The 16784-nt window shown below is 43.1% G+C and overlaps 1 protein-coding gene across 2 annotated transcripts in view; it reads left to right on the top strand.

Annotated features, from left to right (window-relative positions):
• The window catches only part of pcsk7 (proprotein convertase subtilisin/kexin type 7), a 223522-nt gene that overhangs the window by 173272 nt on the left and 33466 nt on the right, over nucleotides 1-16784 (top strand). For both annotated transcript variants that reach the window (XM_060846707.1, XM_060846708.1), the window contains one exon: nucleotides 15266-15422. In XM_060846707.1, the coding sequence (XP_060702690.1) occupies nucleotides 15266-15422 (157 nt within the window). The remainder of the gene's footprint in view (nucleotides 1-15265; nucleotides 15423-16784) is intronic.

Here is a 16784-nt window from a genome sequence, read left to right on the forward strand (position 1 = left end):
TAATTTGCAGTGCAGTTCTTGAAGGAGCAGTTTAATGCTTTTCGCATTGAGTTTTTATTCATTTAATATATCTGGATAAATGTGCTACCTCACTTAATTAGTGACTTCACTTCAAAAATATTAAATATTTCTGAAACATTTGGTAATGCTGTCAGCATGTGATGAAGACCTTAATAAATTCCTGTACAATGTTCATTCATTTACTCAGATTTACAAAAGCGTTTGATTAGAGTTGAGGGGCAGAATCTGTTTCTCGTGCTGGAGGGCCAGTAACCAAATGAGACAAGTTTAAGAACCAAGCGTAAAATCCAGAGGAAATGAGAAGAATTTTTATTTTAACACGGTGAATTGTTATGATTTGGAATGCACTGCCTGAAAGAGTGACAGAAGCAGATTGACTGTTTACTTTCAGAAAGTAAGAGGATATAGATTAGATTAGATTAGACTTACAGTGTGGAAACAGGCCCTTCGGCCCAACAAGTCCACACCGACCCGCCGAAGCGCAACCCACCCATACCCCTACATTTACCCCTTACCTAACACTACGGGCAATTTAGCTTGGCCAATTCACCTGACCCGCACATCTTTGGACTGTGGGAGGAAACCGGAGCACCCGGAGGAAACCCACGCAGACACGGGGAGAACGTGCAAACTCCACACAGTCAGTCGCCTGAGTTGGGAATTGAACCCGGGTCTACAGGCGCTGTGAGGCAGCAGTGCTAACCACTGTGCCACCGTGCCGCCCACTAAGATATGTGCCTGAGAAGATGGAATTGGCAGGGCGAAGACAAAAATTAGGGATTGGTGCAAATAATTGGATAATTCTTTCAAGGAGTAGCAGAGCAAGATGTGTTGAATGGTGTCTTCCTCTGTTTAGGTCAGGTGTATTATCAGATGGGTCAATTGCTAGAAGGCACAGGTTCAAGGTGCGAGGGGAAAAGTTTAAAAGAGATGCGCGAGGCATGTTTTTCACACAAACTGTAGTGAGAGCATGGAACATGTTGTCAGAGGAGATGGTGGAAGCAGACGCAATAGAAGCATTTAAGAAGCACCTGGACGAATCCATCAATAGGAAGGGAATAGAGGGATATGGATCCTGTAGGTGAAGACAGTTTTAGTGTGGAAGAGCAAAATGTGACAGTGCGGGCTTGGAGGGCCAAAGGATCTGTTCCTGTGCTGTAATGTTTTGTTAACCATCCTGAAAAATGAGTCTGTTTTGGTACTAAGTTGCTGAAGAGCTAACAGTAATTGAGGTCTTTGGAAGTGGTAATCGGAAAGTGAAATGATGTTCAGAGGAGCTGTCCCCCTTGCAACTTCTGCTTTCACTTGAACAAATCTTGAGGCCCTGAATGTGAGTTACATTCATGTGGTGGCTGACCACTCAAGAAAATAGTGGAAGCTTTGCTTTGCTGCACCTCAAACTGTATCCTTCATGATTGAAGTGATACAAAGTTGGAAGGTGGGGGCTTTGTCAGGGAGTTCAGAGGTCCCCATTTGTCACTGCATCACCAACCATATTCACAAGGTTTAGTCATCTCTTATCTGTCTTGCCTGTGAGTCGCCAGTGAAGCCAGTGCTTTCACCTCTTCACACTTTGAAGGACATGACTACTTTCCCCGCACAGTTGCTTTTCTCAAAGTTCATTCATGCAACACCACCTTCTGAACCCTGCAGCTGCTGCCACTTAAACAGACAGGTATCAGACAAATGAGGAAGACCAGCACCTGCAAGTTCCCTTCCAGTCCGCGCACAGTCCTGACTTGAAATTATATCACTGTTCCTTTGCAGTATTAGAATCAGAGTCATAAAGTTCTACAGCACAGTGACAGGCCATTTGGCCCAAACTGGTCCATGCCGACCAAAATGTCCATCCACGCTAACCCCATTTCCCTGCACTTGGCCCATATCCTTCTAAATATTTCCTATCCATGTATTTATCCAAATTTCTTTTGAATGTTGTTAATGTACCTGCCTCAACAAATTCCACTGGCAGCTCGTTCCGTAATGTCTCTGGGTCAAAATCCTGGATCTCCTTCTCTAACAGCGCTATGGGTCTACTTTAAGACTATGGGTCTACTGCAATAGTCTAGGAAGGTGGTTCATCAACCACTAGTGGATGGGCAATAAGCACTGGCCTCAGTAGAGACTGGTATATTGCAAGGACAAATAAACAAGGAATTGGCGCAGTGATAATTGGCAAGAGGAATCTGAACCTGCAGCCACTAGTTTTACCTCGGCTGCCATTACCTGTTCCTTCTCCCTGGCTTACCGTGCCTCACATGATTGTACCTTTGCCAGCAGGGGATAAGCAGAAGAGCAGACCAATGTACAGTTGGTCAGCTCTTCTATACACCTGGGGGCAGCACCATCAGCTCGCATTGCAATGTTAAAATGAGCGCAAGACATAAATGTCACTGTTTATGGTGAGTTGGGTGCTGAGAGCACAGCCTGCAACAACCAGCACAGAACTTCCATGTTGTCCCAGAGCAGCTGAAGCAGGAAGATGTGCTACAGCTCACTGAGATGGCTAGTGACTCAATGACAATTGCAGGAAGATTGTGGCTCTGGGAAATGTGCATTCAGCCGTCCATCGACTCTGTAACTACATGAGGGAGCCTGCCTGTACATTCCTTTGTGCCATAAATGTTGTGGATATCGAATTTTGCAGGTTAACAGGGGGACTGATTGCTGTTGAAACGAGGAAATGGGCTTTGGCTTCCAAGGTGATCATGTAAAGTTTTTGAACATTGTAACTCATCAGCACGAAGGGCAGTGAGCGTAAATGTAAAATTACTGCAGGAAATCCCAGGCTGCAATTATATTAAAGCAGTCAGCGGGGGGATCAAAATGAACAGGCCATGATGTCATCAGTACTGGGTGGTCTGCTTGCAATTTGAGTATAACCTGACATCTTGTTTGCTGTTGTGTAAAGCTGTTGGAGGTCCCAACAGTAATTGTGTTTCCCTTCCCATGAGATTCCAGTCTTTCAAATCAGGAATGTCCTGTTCCATGCTGCATTAATCAGTCTCACTTGAGTGGCAATAGGTGTGCTCATGCTGTCCTTTGTATTGCTAGTCTAAGGAGGAAGAGGAATGCGGTGCAGACTGTTCCTTACCATCATTGTCCAGCATCCTCAGATGGAAAGGCATGTGTGCATTGGAAGCTTGGAACACAGTCAGGTTCAGCAATGAAACCCCTGTGGTAAAATAGCCCATGAGCTCTTAGAGTTTAGACTTCTATTCAAAGATTGGCCACAGCAATGGGATGTCAGAGGTGGACTTGTAGGGACCCTAAACCTCCACCTCCAGAAACAATAGAGAAAAAGAAAGACTTGCATTTCTATAGCATCTATCACAAACAGTCCAAAACTCAACGAAGTTGTTTCTGAATTGTAGTCACTGTTGTTATGTAGGAAATGTGACAGCCAATTTACACAAAGTATGTTCCCACAAACAACAATATGATAATAGCCAAGCTGTCTGTTTTTGTTCTGTTAACTGATAGATAACTATCAGCCAGGGCACCAAGGAATAATTCCCTTATTCTTCTTCAAATATATGCCCTTTTGGCAGCACAGACAGGGCGTTAATTTAACATCTTCTAAAGATAACATGTCCACGACAGTGTAGCACGCATTCAGCAGTGCAATTTTCAACCTTGACGTGTTACGCTGAAGTCATGGAGTGGAACTTTAAGGGAATGACAAGAAGCATCTGTTTTTGGGTCTCTGTCAATCTTCATCTCAATGCACCACAGGAATAACGTGGAGCTAACGTTCCCCAGGGAAGCTTTTCTTGAAGTCGGAGTGGTTAATATTTTGCACAGAATTTCTGCTTCTCCCAGCCTCTCGCCCTTCCTGTTTTGCCTTTGGGCCATTTCATCCCATTTGAAAAAAATGTTTGGCAGTAGAAGCGTAAAGTATCCAGCATGCTTGGATTCATCCCATGTGTTTGTCCATTTGGAAAGCTTCAGATAAATGCTGTAATTAACTCTCCGACTGCTGACTGATATTTTTTGTTGAAAAACTTACAGTAGGGCAGGTCGACTGAGCAAATTAATTTCACTGTCAATGCGATTCTAATGCCACAGCGACGCTGGTGCTTTAACGTGTATGGTCTTGAATCAGTAAACCAGGCATAATGAGTTTGAATCCCATCTCCCACATTCGCATAAATGTCATTAGTTTGTTAATTAATACCAGGATTTGAAATGTGCCTGATTGGTCATAACAATTCAACTGATTGACTAATGCTTTTTAGAACAAGCTTGGTTATTGTCCAGTCAATGTAGCTTAGAAATGGAACTAATCATTACACATTTCTCCAAATATTTATTTCCAGAACTACACATTACATGCTTACACCTCTGAACTCAACAGTTGCAGCTTTATAAAGGTCACATGTGAACCACTGGGTAATGCCATGACGTGTGTTCAGTTAAACACGATTAACACAGATCCTGCCACCACAACATGTGATTCACGCCCACAGTACATTATTGACTCTTAATGCCCTCAGGGAAATTAGGAATGGGAACTTAAGGTGGACTTAAATCCATTTTAATTGACAATATAATGGAGATGAAGATAAATGTCACAGAATCAATTCCAAAATCTAACTCTCTTGAGCCTTAGTATATTTTTCACACAGCTATCAGCAACAAACATCCTCAGAGCAAATTATTTCCAAATCATCTCTCAATTCTTGCATCAAAGCTTTACTTATAAACATTACAGAAAGGACAATGTGGGTTAGTTTAACATTTGTTGAAAATGAATTTACAGCAAGAACTTTCTGGGAATTTATCTTATCGGAATTGTGTAGGTGGGGACTTTCCATTGTCTATGTCATTTGAAACAAATTTTTCATGGCTCTGGGGAAGCTAGTTTGCTGCTTTTTCTCGACTTTCCTGTGGGCTGGAACAGCTCATTCTGTTAAACTGCAGGAACCGGTCCAAATAGTTGACTTTTCAATTTACAGCTTCAAGCTGATTGAAGCCAATTCCTCTGCATGATACAAAGGAGATGAAGTTAAATGTTGTGCGGATGATTCCAAAATCTCACTCTGCTGAGCTTTAGTTTACATTGGTCACCTCTCTAAACAAAGCATGCATCTCCCCACTCCCTCTCTCCTCACCATCACTGAGGAAAAACATTAGCTTTCTGAGGCACAGTTGGACTTGACCAGTAACACCCCTCTGACTGGTGTTGGTGTGTGATCCCTGAGCTGCTATTCTAATATTCTCTACCAGAGGGATTATAATGTTCTAGTCAGTGAAGCATAGATTGGGAGCCAATCTTTGCATACTTAAATAAGAATATTTTTACAGAATTACACAGTACATGCTTATGACTCCTAACCCCGTCGTTTCAGTTTGCAACTATTTGTAGGAATATGTGTGAATCCCTGATTAATGTCCACAACTTGCTTAAAAGTTACCACAATTTTCGCAGAATTAGCAGAGATCCTGCCATCACTACATGTAACGCCAGTTCCACAGGACATCATTGACTTAATGCCCACAGGACAAGTGTCCAAAGGCTGTCACAATAGGCGAAGGTTAAGTATTTCATAGAGCGTAGTTAAGTTACATTCCCATCTGATATCCAGCCATGCACTTGCCAAAGAGATTATTGATCATGGGTACTGGCCATTTCTTGCTTAAGTTTCTCGCTAGCTGTAGAGACTGAGGCCAGTTGTCATGGCGTCAAGAGTATTCTACTACCTTGGGACTTAGTCTCCTTTATTTACTTGCAGCTGTGAAATTATTAGGTCAGTATTTTAAAGACATACACCAATGAAAGAGTCAGACTGAAGATTCCCTTCCCACGAAATCTCCTGGAAGCTGTCCATCAGATGCCCATGTTTCTGAGCTGCCTCTGCAATTAAACCAGAGGTCCTCCTGGTCTATGCATCCTGACAACACGTCAGGAGGAGACTTTATCCAGAAAACTCTAATCTGCAGATCCTCCATGTTCCCATGTCTTATAGTTCCTTCCAAATTTGCTTTGAAGTCAGTTAGACAATAGTTTAATGAGTAATATATTTTATAAATGTGTTTAAAACAAGCAGATCATTTTGAAACAGTTTTAATTTTTTTTCTGATTGACACTAAAAGCCCTGTTGTTATTGGTCATTTCTCAGCTCCCACCAGCTTAGCCTCACCTTAGGTTTTAAGCCAATAGAATTAGAATTAGATTTTATTGTCACATGTGGTCAAGTACAGGGATCCAGGAGCACAGTGAAAAATGGACAATGTCACCATTCCTGGCATCATCTTTGGTACAGAATCTTAGAAACAAAGTAGAAAAATAAGGAAATATAGTAAAAAGTTCAACATTAAAGTCCTCATTAGTATAAAGCAGAAAAATAGTAAAATAAAGTTAAAAGTTCAGCATTGCAGTCCATCTTAAGCACTTAGCAATGCTCCCCACAAAGAGTTGACCTCCTCTGCATTAGGCTTGACCTCCCTGTACTTGACGTTACCACAGTTGCCAGGAGACCTCAGGCTGGAGAGAAGAAAAAAACTGCAGATGCTAGAATCCAAGGTAGACAAACAGGAGGCTGGTGGAATTCTCCACCTCCTGACGCTGCCTGGCTTGCTGTGTTCTTCCAGCTTCCTGCTTGTCTACCCTGGAGACGTTGGGCTGCCTGCTGTCACTGGCTCCGCAGATGCCGGGACCTCTGTCGGTCTCGGATATCTTGGACTGTGGGTGTCTGCACATGCACCATCCTGAGATTACTTGCTCCTCTTCCCTAAGGAAGGATCTTCAACTCATTAGCTAATGTAACATTCCTTTATTTACATCTGTCAAATACAGATGCCCAGTGTTATGTCTAAGACGTTTCTGGTATTTTTGCTCCCGCTGATATCAGAGCCATATCACCCGTTACCTTATCAGCATTTACCTAAATCTCACTGTATCACAATCCTCCCCAGATTTCATGCTGTCTGTAATGTTATGTCTCTGTTGTTCGAGCTAAACCCAGTGAGAGATTAGCCGGGGAGAGTAATTGAGTTTAAACGTTTGTGGCATCTTCTGAATTTCGCCGTGCAACCCCCATTCCAAACATCCTGTCTTCTATAATCTGAGTTCCCAGGTTCCACGCACTTTTCAACGACATGGAAGAAACACTCTTCATATTCCACCTGAAAAGGATGTAACAACAGTAAAATGTAGTCACTGCTATTTGTACACCTTTGCAGCAATCAATTCATACACCCGGCACCCTCAAACAGCAGGAGGATAACTCAGCAGTCAACTTGTTTTGATGAGGCTGATTGAAGGATAGGATTTGATACTGGAGGAGGTCTCCACACTTGTTTTGACCCCAGAACTTGACCAGATGGTTATGTTTTTAGAAAGTCTCCTTTAATTTAAGGGAAGAATGAGCAGTTTGGAGAGGTGGCCTTAGTGACTTCCTACAAAAACCACCCAGAGACCAGCCCAAGGTGACCTGGTTGCCATGGGGATAGGCGTCTAAGGCAAACCGTTATTGAAAGTAAGGTGCACGTTTTCACACCTTTATGCAAAGGAGAGGGCAACTAATTTTGCTGTGACCAGAATCTCAAGGTTCAACCTAGATTCAGAGAAAATAAATCATAAATATGTGTTGCTATGTGTTAGCACACAAATAAAGACTATTTTTGGGGTTAACCCGGAATCAGAGTGCTGATGAGGAAGGCTCCCCTGGTTGAAAGCATGAGGCTTGTGGAGACTCAAAGGGCCAAAGAATTACCAGAGGGTGCCTGGCTACTGGAACCACTTTTCAGTGTGTTCAGAAGATTCAGTGAATGGTACTTAGTTTAAAAGGCCACTCAACTTCACCCTGGGGGGGACATGGGGAGGAGCCAGGAGGAGCTTGTAACTTTAAACACAAGTATACATCTCTGCTGACAGTGCAATATAATGTGTAAATTTAATGTTGGGAGTAGGTGAGTGGGAGAATATCTGTTGCGAAAAGTAACTATTTGGAAAAATCTTTTCTGCAGTTTCATGAGCTAGTTCCCTGTTATTTATTAAATAATGTTTAGTCGATGTTACTTTTAGTTTTATGTTACAGTAAAAGTCTTACAATGTGATCTTTTATTCTGTTCTTCCTTTGTATTCACTGGGAAACCTGTTTAATGTTTTAGAAGTGATCACTCTCAACAGGGATTGTAACATTTCTCAAATAATATTGTAGGATTTTATTACATTCACCTGAACTAGTAGATAAGGACTTGGCTTAGCATTTCATCTTAAAAATAAAATTGAACATCAGGGGAGAAAAACTCGTGAACTAAAAATTCTAGTGCATGTTTTGTGGTCTTGCACCTTTTATTCTGCCTTCTAACTTTCCAGTTTGTATTTAACGTTGCAACATGTGTTAAACTACTTGCAAAAGGACTTGGTTTCGGAAAGGCAATGAGAACTGACAACATTTGGGTTGCGATGCATTAAAGTTGTCTCTTGCCAAATAGTAACTCAGCGGAGAAGTGTTTGTTGCCACGAGTCGAGTGGTATTTGGCATCAGAAGATCAGTGGCTTCTAAGCCAGATCCTTCCGTTTTAAACAAAGGATCCAGTCATTGCTTGTGAATCTACCAACCAGGAGCACCAACTGGCCTGATGATAGGGATAGGGCCTGACAACTGAGTCCAGTAGGTAGGCTAGTTCTGTAAGGACTGTGATGATGTGTAAGTTCTTGATGTGACTGGCAAGGATGTTTAACCCTCAGAACAATGTGAATCCTGCTGCAGTGCTGTGTGTATGCAGAGGAACCTCAATTATCCGAATATCAGATTATCCAGCAAGATCCCAAGGCCCCAGTGCTTGGCTAAACTATGTTATCTGGCATTCGATTATCCAGAATTCGATTAACCAAACGAAATACTTCCCGTCCATGTCCTTCGGCCAATCAAGTTTCCTCTGTACTGCATAATTCCTGTTGATCTGTGCCAATTCACAAATACATAAATTATTTTCCACATTAGCACTGTGATGTCCAAGTAGATGTAATCTACTATCCCGATCTAGAATACAAATAAATCCAGGCTGGCATGCTAGTGCAGCACTGAGAGAGTACTGCACTGGCATGTTAGCCTGGATTTGTTTGTATTCTACATAAAGCCAGTAGATTACACTGAGAGAGTGCTGTACTATTTGAGATGCCACCTTTCAAATGAAATGTTACAATTAATACAGGTTTTCCCTTTCGGAATATTTCAGGGAATAATCTTGACAGGAGTCCTGGCTGATATCTGCCCCATGCTCGGCAGCACAAAAGCGTATCTTGATTATTCTCCAATGGGAGTTTGCTCTGCACAAATTGGTTGTTGTGTTTCCTTCATTACAACACTGATTACATGTCAATGTAATTGAGGAAGTGGAAGGCACAATGTGACTGGAATTTGACAGAGCCTGCGATGACGTTCCTGACGAAGGGCTTAAGTCTGAAACATTGATTCTCCTGCTCGTCGGATGCTGCCTGACCTGCTGTACTTTTCCAGCATCGTCCTTTTCAACAACGACAGGATAAAAGTTGAGACAATGAAGGAGGGATTTTGCCATCTTGATATTCTGATGGTGGTTAGGAAGAGGGTAGGCACCTCTCTGCCCAGATGAACGTCTGTCTGATTGAAGTGACCATTCAAGGGGCACATCCCCTGTCACTGGTACTTCAGCAGCAACACGGAGCTCCCACGGTATGGCCAGGTTGCCTGGTGACCCCACTGTCTCCAATTGTTCCTTCGGTTTTGGGGGCTGGCCTTCTGATCAGGCAGTTTTCACTTACAGATGCCCTCCTGATAGCAATGGGGTAACCTGTAGCAGCTCCCATCCCGCCATTATTCTCTCCACTACCCTAATCCTATTGACCTTGTTCTGAAGATTACGTTCTCTTCTGCTTCTCCTCACCAACTGCAGTCCCAACAGAAGCCACCACTCCTAGCACCACTGGGACCAAAGAGCTGCTAACCCTCCCAATTGACTGACAGCTCGGGCCTGAAGATCTCATCCCCCAAAAGAATGGGTTTCCCAATTGCTACTTAGTGTCTGCCTGACTGGCACAAGATCTGGTTTGAGGTCTCTGGGATAGCTAAGTACGTCACTGCCATCTTCTCAAACTTCCAGCCTTTAACTTCAATTTAGCCCACTTTATTCCAAGAAAATCTAGGGTCTATTGACGGTGGATCATCCAGAAATCTGGGAATGGGTGGATATGGCTGATTCACTTCATTTACTGCCCACCCACATTGCACACCATTCACACCACATCCACAAACATCCATTCCCTCCACCACCAATGCTCAGCAGCAGCAGCAGCAGCAGCAGCTGTGTGTACTATCTCCCAGATGCATTGCAGAAATTCCCCAGAATTCTCAGTGGGCATCTTCTAAATCCATGTCCACTGCCACATAGAAAGACAAGGGCAGCAGATACAAGGGAACACCACCAGCTGCAAGCTCCCCTCCGAACCACTCAGACTTGGAAATATGTCATGTTTCCACTGTGTCACTGGGTCAGAGTCCTGGAATTCCCTCTATTGTGGGTGGCAGAAAATACACACACACACACACACACACACACAAAACTCACTGCCACCTTCTCACGAGAGCAACCAGTGACAAGTAACAGAATGCTGGCCCAGTCAGTGTTGCCTCACATGCCACAAATGAATGAATAAAAGGCACATTGGTTCTCACAGTTAGGGACCCTTTTGCCTTTCTGATTGGCTGTGTTTTGGGCCATGATTCTAGGCCCTGAATAAACTTTTCTAGTTGTTCCAAGTTTCTTCTGGGAGATGAAGATACCTGGAGTATCTAACGAGCCACGTGATTACGTCTATGTGTGGTCACTCAAACTACCAGGTCAGTGTGATACACTCCTGTTGCTGCAACCAGTCCTCAGTAACAGTCCTCAATTCATTCTGATCCTGGGTGAGGAAAGGTAAACCAGCTCCTCTTTTTCTCAGTTGATCACACCAAGGCTAATTTAACAAAAGATCCTTCCCTCATGAATGCCTTTCCTTTGCTCAAATGCATTTATGTTTTCACAGGAGCCAGAATTTCTTCAGTTAAAGAAAATTTATTTTGTTAACTATTAAAAACATGTGAAAAGATAATAAAATACGACACACATGCACATAGATTAGAAATAAGAAGTGAGTCCAAAGGTTCAAAGTCGAAAAAGGATATACAACTCAGTCTTTGGCCTCTCCTTGATGGATCAGTTATAAAACATTGTGTCTGTTGAGTTGGGTGATTCTGGTGACAGTGCCTTTTGACAGTTGAGCAGTTGTTTGGAGGTTTGTAGTTTAGACCCACAATGCCGCAGCCTCTGAAACAGGCAGTGCAAAGAGACCAACTCTAAATAATCTCAGCTGGAGGGTGGCATCGAAGTCCTCAGTATAGGCATCCATCAGAATTAGACCAGACGTCCCTCCATTACCCACTCACCCCCAACACACACACACAGTCTGTCTCTGTCTCTCACACACACACGCGCGCGCGCGCAGTCTCTCACATGCCCTCTCTCTGTCTCTCTCTCTCTCTCTCTCGCACACACACACACGCAGTCTCTCACATGTCATCTCTCTGTCTGTCTTTCTCTCTCTCTCTCACAGTCTTTCACCTGCCCGTCTTTCACACACACACACACACACACACACACACACACACAGTCAGCCACTCTTTGAATAGAAATCACTGGACCAGCCTTTATCTATCTTACACTTTTACCTGCGATAGATAATGATTGAGACTTCAATGTTGTTCCCATCACATGACTGACCTGGAATCTCTTCAATACTTTACATTTCCCATTGGTGGGTGTTAGAAAGATTGACAAGTTGGAAGTCAACCTGTTTTGGCCGTATTACGAATACATGTTCCTTGCCCTATAAGTCCTGGATTGGGAACTGAACCCAGAGCTTCTAGTTCAGAAGTACTGACAGTACCCTCTGCGCCCAAAAGCTCCTGTACAGACACCACCGCGGTCATTCATGGTTAATGGTGAGGAGGGCTGATCTGCCATGAGGGATGTGCATTTTTTTTATAACAGAAGGAACCATGCCGACTTGTTTTCACTTGGTTACCATTGCCAGGTCAATGATGTCATGCATGTCCAATGGTTTTAATATCTAGGCATTATTTATCACTTTTGGCTCAACAGTGGTCAAAAATGACGTTCCAGTGAAAATTTATCGAGGAGGAAATGTGATGCAAATATTAAATTAGACAAGAAGCTACTCCAAAGCTGATGCTGGGCCGGAGCCAGGTTACTCTTTGCTTTGTGACCATTTAAGGCAATGTTACTGCTGTAGGCAGAAATATCAGTGAATGTGGACAGAAGAACTATCTGTCACTGGCTGTTGGACAACATTCAAAATCTGCATTATCAGATTATTTTTCAATATGCTCGACAGAAGATTGCCAGCTCATTGTTTTATCAGGAGTTAAAAAGAGGCTTAGGGCTTTTTTTTAGAAAAAGAAACTTATTTGCGCTCTCCCTCACTACATAATAAGAGAACACAAATAAGATGGTGGATGGACTGTGGGGGGAGAAGTGTCGTTTTTTTTTCCTGAGCTTTAGCAGTGACTGTTTGTTTTGGCCTTCAATTTCTTCAGACACCGCTTCTTTACTTCAGTGTTTTGGGATACTTCCCAAATTTATTTCCTTTGCTCCTGCTTCCCTTGGACACTGAGAAACAGTTTTGACGGGTTCAGAGAGTCCTCAGCAACCTTGCGATTGTGGCCAATGGTGAGAGTCAGAATTATGGACAGCAAGGAACGACCTGACCCAAACGAGGCAGCATTTACAAAGCACCCTTCATGTTCTCAGGACAACTCCGATTGCCAATAAGTTTTATTCACCATGCAGAGACCCTGTTGTTATTCCGGTTGGTTTGTGAATCGCAAACAATGAGAGACACAAGCTGTGAATCTGGTGCTGGGGGCTGGATTGGCCATCTGTGTTGGTCAAGAAACTTCCCCTCTGCTGCTTCAAATTGTTCAATGAGATTTTAACTTGAGAGCGGAGACAGGGGCTTGGTTTAACTTCTCAGTCAAATGCTTTCACTGCAAGTGAGTTTCTTTTTAAACTACACTTTCCACTCATAGACGAATTCCTGGATAGGATCAGGAGCAAGAACATTTTCGACAGGGAACATTCCTTCTCCTTTAGATTTGTAAACAAGGGATGGCAACCTTAAAACCGGAAGCGGGCCATCAGAGAGAGAAACACTTATTTGTACAATGTGGAGCTCCCTATTCCCAAATGAAAAGACATTTGGTGCTGGTTTTCAATTAAACAATGTGAAATTTGAGCTTGAGAGATGCTTGCTAGTCAAGGGTAATTAAGTGGGAGGCTGGAAGAACACAGCAAACCAGGCAGCAGCAGGAGGTGGAGAAGTCAATATTTTGGGTGTAACTCTTCTTTTCTGTCCCCCACATGTTTGGGAAAGTGAGGCCCATTTTCTGCATTGAGTGGAGAATAGTAGAGGTCCCGCACATGTTTGGGAAATGGATTTGAAGCAACAACTGGGAGTTGAGATGGAGACCAACCTTTGTCATCATCACTGAATGCTGGGTTTGAGGGGCTGAATGGTCTTCACTGTTCCTCTGAGCTGATTTTCCTTTGTCCTGCTGCAGCTGGTATGTTGGGCATTGTGAGTGTAATGGACTATTTGATGTCAATCAGGTTCACCCCTCTGGACAGGCAGCCGCTGTGTAGGAATCAAAAGGTGAGGAATGTGACTCCCTCGACATAATTGTTGCCCTCTTCACTGCCCCAAAGCATAGAGAAAGAGTGGAGTTTATCAGCTAGCAATTTTGTAAAGCAGTAGATTTGGCAGAACAGAGCTCCCTTGTAAAAAACATCAGCATGAAGCATGTCGGCTGGTATTTCCATCTGTGCATTAATGAGCCAAGGAATAAAAAGCAGGTTGGTCCTATGTTGTCCAACGGCGAGTGTGTGAAAGTGAATGAAGGTGGACATGTGGCATGTGGTTTAACAAAGGAAGGAATTCAATCACCTCCAGGGCAAACAAGTCTGGCATAAGTTGATCTCCAATGTCTCCTGTCCCCATCACGTCATTATGGAGAGCTGACTGATTTGATTAAAATATGTTGCTTTGTCCTGTGTATGTAAAGCCAGGCCACTGCCAACTTTTGCTGAACAAACTGAGCATTTTTGTGGCAGACTTTTGATATTTGGAAGGGTTTTTTTTTCACATTTGAAATGAGTCTTACGCAAACCTTTGGAGTTGAATTTGACCTGAACTGTAAAGTGGTTAATAATGAATGTCAGCCTGTTTAAACGTCTCACTCGAATTTTGTTTCTGAATTCACTAGGCCTCGCCCAAGGGTGAGGAGAAGCAGCTGCCTTTACAGTTGGGTGGAGGGGAAGTGTGTGGTGTCACCTCATCAACAGGAGGCAAATATATCCTCTACAGACACACACACACACACACACACACACACACACATGCACACACACACATAAAACACATACACCCACATGCATGCACACACACACACTATAAAACACACGCATACCAACACAAACACACACCAACACACACAACACATACAGTACAGCACACACACACAAACCACAGTATGCACACGCACTACAACATGCACGCACAACCCACAACATGCAAACATAGACCTCAATGCACACAGACCCCCCAGCACACACAGAGACACACAAACAAGCACACCAACACACACAGATATATACACACACCAACATACACATACACACACGCACATCAACACACACAGATATACACGCACACCAACACACACAGATATGCACAAACACCAACACACACAGATACACACGCACATATTCTAACCCAGCAACTTGCCAGAGGCTGGTTTGGGGTTTGAAACTCCCTCCCACCTCCCCTCTCCGTTGTCTTTATCGGCTGCCACAAAGTCAAAGGTACAAACCCTGTGAATCATGCCAACACTTTAAACAGTCAAGCACCAAAATTGCAAGCTCCTTTTCAAAAGTTGGGAGGAGCAGAAATGAAGCAATGTAACTTACCTCCTTTACACTCCGGCCTGTGTGAATAAGATCCCATACCAGAACTTAACAGTACACACAGTGCCAAGGTTTGAGAATTTCTATGGCCTCTTTGAATGCAGCTTACTATTTCGTGACCAGTCTCAAACAAATCTTGTTGCTTCTTTCACAAATCAACATCAACTGGGTTTACTCTTGGCTCGCATTATCAGGCTTCTGTTCACAAGAGTTATTGTTCTGCTTTCCACAGTAACCGCTGATGAGTTGTACTTGTCTGGTATGAAGACCCTGGAACATGTGGCAGTGACAGTGACCATTGCACACCCAGCTCGGGGCTCCCTGGAACTGACCCTGTATTGTCCCAGTGGGATGCCTTCACTCATTGGAGCCAAACGCGTCATGGACACGTAAGTGGGCATTTGCAGGAGACTTTCCAGAGGTGGCAGAAGGAAATCCTACAGCTCCAAGGAGCTGACCGTAGAATAATTTTAACATTCATCCACAGGGTGAGAGCGTTGCTGGGCAGGCTATAATTTTTTGCCCATCCCTAATTGTCCAGAGGGCAGTTAAGAGTCAACCACCTTGCTTTGGGTCTGGAGTCACATGTAGTCCAGACCAGGTAAGGATGGCAGTTCCCCATCCCTAAAGGGCATTAGTGAACCAGATGGGTGCTTCTGACAATCAAAAATGTTTTCGTATTCATCGTTAGATTCTTAATTCTAGATATTTATTGAATTCCGTTATTCAGTTCAGTTCAATCCAGTATTTGTCATAACGGGATTTGAACCCAGATCCAACACCATGAAACCCGTTTTGAATGTTGGAAAAATCCAACTGGTTCACTAATGCCCTTATGAATGTGGGCACCAGTGCAAATTGCTGAAACCCCTTCCCTCTCATTATTTCTGGAAGCAAATTCGCCCTTCCATTTTTCATTGCTCAATGCAGTCTTGACACACATTTTCTAGACATCTGTCAAATTATTAACAAACTAATTTTTTTTTAAGTATAAGTTGCCACCAGTATCCAGATATCATTGACCTTTGAGGTTCAAGGATTAAAAATATATGCAGCCAGCTTTGCTACCAAGATTATTTCTGAATACTGCTGAATGACTATTAACCTAGATCAAAACAATATCACGTGGTAGTGTGATTGTAGAATCATTGGAGTTTCTACATGCAGCTTGTTGTGACTGCGTTGACTTTTTAGAAATGCAGCTGTGTTCAGGCCCTGACTCTGCTTTTTGTTTGTAACTCTGTTTTTTCGCCTTTGATTTCCTATCCCAACAGCCTTTTCAAATTTTAATAGTATCTATTTCTTCCAAAGCTTCAAATGTTCCAAATTCTGACAGCTCTCTCCCTGAAGAAACTGCTTATCCTTTCTCCTCGAGTTTTTTTCCCAATGTCCTTAGGCTAGCTCCCCACAGGGATTACCTTATTATCCAGGTGCTCTGTCAAATTTGCTCAGTATTTTCACAGTTTTTGATGAGATCACCTCTGAATGCTCCCTTATTCGGGACTAGGATTGAGTTAATGAGTGACTTCTTCACCCGAAGGTGAATTGGTGGAATTGTCTACCCGTTGAAGCAGTTGAGGCTACCTCTTTGAATGTTTTTGAGGCAAAGATAGATTTTTGAACAGTGAAAGAATTAAAGGCTATGGTGAGTGGGTGAAAAGTGAAGCTGAGTCCATGAAAAGATCAGCTACGATCTCATTAAATGGCAGAACAGGGCCTGCTCCCATTTCTAATGATCTCACTTATTCCTG

Source organism: Hemiscyllium ocellatum, chromosome 29 (assembly GCF_020745735.1).
Source record: "Hemiscyllium ocellatum isolate sHemOce1 chromosome 29, sHemOce1.pat.X.cur, whole genome shotgun sequence".
Lineage (NCBI taxonomy): Eukaryota > Metazoa > Chordata > Chondrichthyes > Orectolobiformes > Hemiscylliidae > Hemiscyllium > Hemiscyllium ocellatum.